Below are 4,709 nucleotides of genomic sequence, written 5' to 3'. Positions count from 1 at the left end.
CAACCTGTCTTCTTAAATCTGCTGCTGTACTGAATCATTTATGTAGTGAATTTTGTATATATTGATGAAGGTGTTTCCAGCTTTCTCACCACTTATTATAATAATGAACAGGCCAATCAGAATGCCGGAAATAAGCAAAAGCCTTTCAGTGAAGATACGCAAGTGTGGAATAACATGAACGTTTTTGCCATATTTCTTAGTTTCTTAGAGAGAGGATCAATGCTTTCAAATCTGTTTCAAATCGGTCCACCCCATTTATTTCCCACTGAGATTGTTCTCTGACCCCAGAAAGCCAGCACGGAGCATAAAAGCAAGAGGAAGTGCGAGAAGTAGGAAATCAACATTTTTCAAAAGAAGCAAAAATCATTTGTGGAAAGTCAATGGGAAAAAAAAGAAGTCATAATCAGATAGACCTCCTGCTTTTGGTGCAGAACTGCAGACTAATGAGAATAATGAGTGGGTTATGTTAGTTTGTGAATAATGAGTAGGTTATGTTAGTTTGTGAATAATGAGTGGGTTCTGTTAGTTTGTGAATAATGAGTGGGTTCTGTTAGTTTGTGAATAATGAGTGGGTTCTGTTAGTTTGTGAATAATGAGTGGGTTATGTTTTGCAGCCTGGTGGCATGTTTGCCTCTCAGAGCAAGGGACTTGGGTTTGAGTCCCTATCTAGGTGCAGTTTCCATGTTCTCCTTGTGCTTGCAAATATCACCTCTGTCATCCATAAGTATTTGTTCAAGTACACTCATTATGTGTAGTATGAAAAAGCAGTACCAAGAAAAGTGGATCTCCTCAATGGTGGCAGACTACTGTGCCAGTTAAAGCCCTGGCCTGGTTTCACTCAGATTCTTGCTTTCTTGCTTGTCATGTTATTGAATGAGACTGAATGACATAATTGTGTGATATTAAGAAAGTATGTAGAATGCAGTTTGGGAGATAATGTGGCATTAGTATAATGGTAGCCATATAATCAAATCCAAATTAGGCTATTTTGTTGACATATTCATGAAAACATGGATTATGTTATCAAAGTTTCTGATTACTTGAACTGTCCTTTGTTATAATGAACTATAAATTATTTGGAAAGTGCATTTCTATTATTTTGTCTTTTTAGAGGAAATAGCAAAAGTGCCATCCTACTGAGATTACATAACCGTAAGGAGACTTTAAACACAGTGAAGAGATCTGAAAAAGAAATTGACTTTAAGCAAAGGGAAGAGATCAGAAAAGATCCATCTTCCAAATTTCATATGGGAGAAATTGCACATAACACAGTGTTCCCACCTAAGGTGACTGACTGAGCAGCAATCTAACATGATATTAAAATATTCTTTAGTTAGGTTACATATCAGAATAGCCACAGCATACATCGAATAAACTCTTCTGTTTGTAAGCTTGCTGTTTATTTGTAACCTTGTACAGGTTGCTACACTGAGTATCATTATGGCCTGTAACCCACATCATTATCTCCACGTATCTAATTCCACTGCACCAGCTGAGTTACCTGGGGGTGAGAGATCATCGGCTAGTATGAGGGGAAATGCTAGAGGGGAAACGCAACTCAGATGTGCCTTTGAAAGAGGGACTGACACACAAGCACACAGTGGTCTGGCCACTGCCTTATTGGCTTTGTGCTAATGCATTATTTATTTCTTGTATAAATACTGCACATGACAGATTCTTATGCTGAAAATGACCATTACTTAGCATGGAAGCCACACAGCTCAGAGTGTAAAACTATTATGGAGAATGGAGTCTGATGGCGGATGTAAGGTTCACAAAGAATTTCGAACATAAAGCCATAAACATACAACTGCAATATTTCATAGCACTGCAATTTATTACAAACCAGCCATGTATTTTCCATTAAACACATTCAGCATTACAAAAATAGTGATTACAATCAATTACATAGTATACTTTTTATACTTGCTTACAGAAATTCACAAACAACAACCTACTGGTACAGTAATTAAAATGACTGTTAATGTGAACAGGAATCACCTGACATGGCAGTTTCACTATTAGTAGTTATCAGTATGATGTAATGGCGTCCATGTGCCAAGATCAGCTTGCTTTTGGGGATTCCAGCACCAGGAGGGACTTACGGATGCAAAGCAATGCTTCACTTTGCTTCTCCGCGGTAATCCTTAGGGTGTTTGTGCAACTTTGTTCCAGGGGTTATTGGTGAGAAAGTTAGTTCTTTTAATTTTGGAAAGAATGTAAGCCTCCAAAGGCCTCCAAATTTATGAGAACTTTCATGATTTACATTACAAATATCTTGACACTTGACATAGTTCAGTGGGTGTATTTTGTTTCCTCTCCAGGGATCAAGAGTATCACATTTCTCAGGACTCTAGGAGCAGTTTCCTAGAGATATCCGACCTGACTGTGACGTTTCTGTCTATACCTCCTACTCCTCCTCCTGATGTAAACTGCTAAACCTCACAGTCACATAATCCTTCAAGATGATGTCATCAGTGCCCTTGGCACTTCCTCTGAAAGTGACATCTTCACCGACAAGCCTCCGACTCTCAGCCACACACTCGGCCCTGCCTCCCGAACTGACATCCGCGACATCATCTCTCATCGACGCCATGTCTCTCTTGGAAGTGCCATCAGCGGCTCTGGCTCCTCCTTTAGGTGCCGTGTCGTCGACGGCTTTACTACTGCCCCCAAGCTCAGAGATGCCCACGTGCTCGCCCACGTGCTCGCCCATGTTCTCGCCCACGTGCTCACTCTGTTCCTCGGGCTCCTCAGGGATGGACGGTGGCAGGCTCTCGCCATCTGAACTGCTGAAGATGTAGCCAGGCAGAGGGGCGTGGCCGTGCAACAAGGGGGCAGGCGCACGGCTGTTTTGACCGGCCGAGCGGAGCACCCGGCCCCGGGAGGGCAGGGTCCGGGGGCGGGCACCAGCGGGCACCTGGCTGTGGGTGCTGCCGCTGCTGTTCAGGCTGGTCAGCACGGAGCCATAGCGGTAGTTGGCTAGCACGACCGGACCCTTCCAGTCTAACGCCAATGGCCATCGCTGCCAGGTCTTATGCATCTCTGTCTGGACCTACAGGAGAGGGGAGGTCAGAAATGTCAGAAGTGTCAAATTACTGTTTAAAACCTGAGGCAATGCTTTGAGCTCTGTGACTGAACTTCATGTTGAAAGAACTTTATGTTGATTTATGCTAATGTCCTTCAGTGGTCCACAGCTTTAGTTCAAATCAAATTTAGTTAAAAACACTAGGACTCATCCAAGAATATTTTCATATTTTCATTTTAAATTTCTCATGCTTCTGTCCTAAAGTCAGTTTGTATGACTGTACCACGTCAGATGCAGCACAAGTTCATAATTTCACTAGCTCTTTGTAAATGTCATGCATAACCAGCTCTGTTCAAGTGCTCTAACACATTTGTCCAGAAGTGTCATAAAAATTCTGTCTGTGTAAAAAGCCATTTTCAGAGATCAATTAACAAAAACATATCACTATAAAAATATTGGTGAATAAAAACATCCCTATAAAAACATCAGTGAACAAAACCATACCACTATAACTTCAGTAAACAAAGCCATATCACTATAACATCATCAATAGTGGAACTAGTGAATTGCTAAAACTAAATGAGAATTAAAAGTTGTTTGTGCTGATTGATATAAACTTATATTTTAAATAGCTCTCTCCAAATCAAGGTGGTATATGAAAATAGGACCATGGGATTAAAATATAAATTTTAATTGGAGGTTAATTATTATTTGCATTTTAACTGGAGGCTAATTATGACATACATTTTAATTGGAGGCTAATAATTATACAAATTTTAACTGGAGGCTCATTTGTGACTACCTATAAAGTCAAAACACTTCTTCAAGCTAATGAGATGCCTACAGTCCATTAGTCTATACTGTTGCAATACAATTAGTCACAAGCAAGGCATCTTTCTCTGTTGTGCAGATGATACTATATTTATCTGCTCTTCCTGATGATGTACATACACGTAAAATAGAGGACTGGGTAAAAGGAAGAAATAACTGCATGGCAACTAACTCTCCTTCTGAATTCTGATAAGACTGAGATGCTATTGCTTGAACCCTTGACTGCCAGAGGAAAATAATCTAATAGCACCAAAACTATTGTAAAAAAAATGCAGGTGTTACTATTGATCTCCCATCTCTCATTTGACGCTTGAGTATGTAATGTTACTAAAACTGCCTTTACCATTTACATAATATTGCTAAATTGAGTCATATACTTCCTCAGCAGATGTAGAGAAACTGGTCCACGCTTTTATTTCATAAAGATTGGATTATTTCCACGGTCTTCTAAACTCCATCACGCACAGCATGTCACAGTGATAGTCCTTTCAAGAGCTGGAAAGTCTGATCACTTTAGTCCTGTGCTTTTACCTCTGCACTGGCTCTTAATTAAATTTCAAAATCTACTTTAAAATAACACTTTTCATATCCTGTTTTGCCTACTGTGTTCTCAAATGCAGGGTTTCTCTTCCTAGATCCCTAGAATTAGTAAGATTACAGCAGGGGAAGAGCCTTCTCTTACGAAGCCCTCCAGCTATATACTATCCTTCCAAGCTTTAATTCGGGACTCAGACACAATCCCAATTTTTAGATCTAGGTTAAAGACCTACTTATTTCCTAAAGCTTTTAGTTAGAATATAATATATAAAGGTGCAGAGCCTGGGCCGCTGGTCTTAGAGTTTTCTTCTCA

The 4,709-nt window shown here is 40.0% G+C and overlaps 1 protein-coding gene across 1 annotated transcript in view; it reads right to left on the bottom strand.

Moving 5' to 3' along the window:
* Window positions 1–1,870: 1,870 nt before the first annotated feature.
* pth2rb (parathyroid hormone 2 receptor b) overlaps window positions 1,871–4,709 on the bottom strand; it is a 28,779-nt gene continuing 25,940 nt past the window's right edge. The window contains exon 14 of the mRNA XM_027016658.2: window positions 1,871–3,055. Within this exon, the coding sequence (XP_026872459.2) occupies window positions 2,411–3,055 (645 nt within the window). The 3' untranslated portion in view covers window positions 1,871–2,410. The remainder of the gene's footprint in view (window positions 3,056–4,709) is intronic.

The sequence above is a fragment of the Electrophorus electricus genome, chromosome 21 (assembly GCF_013358815.1).
Source record: "Electrophorus electricus isolate fEleEle1 chromosome 21, fEleEle1.pri, whole genome shotgun sequence".
Classification (NCBI taxonomy): Eukaryota; Metazoa; Chordata; class Actinopteri; order Gymnotiformes; family Gymnotidae; genus Electrophorus; species Electrophorus electricus.
Note: the sequence above shows the minus strand (reverse complement) of the source record. Positions and strands in the feature narration are given on the sequence as shown.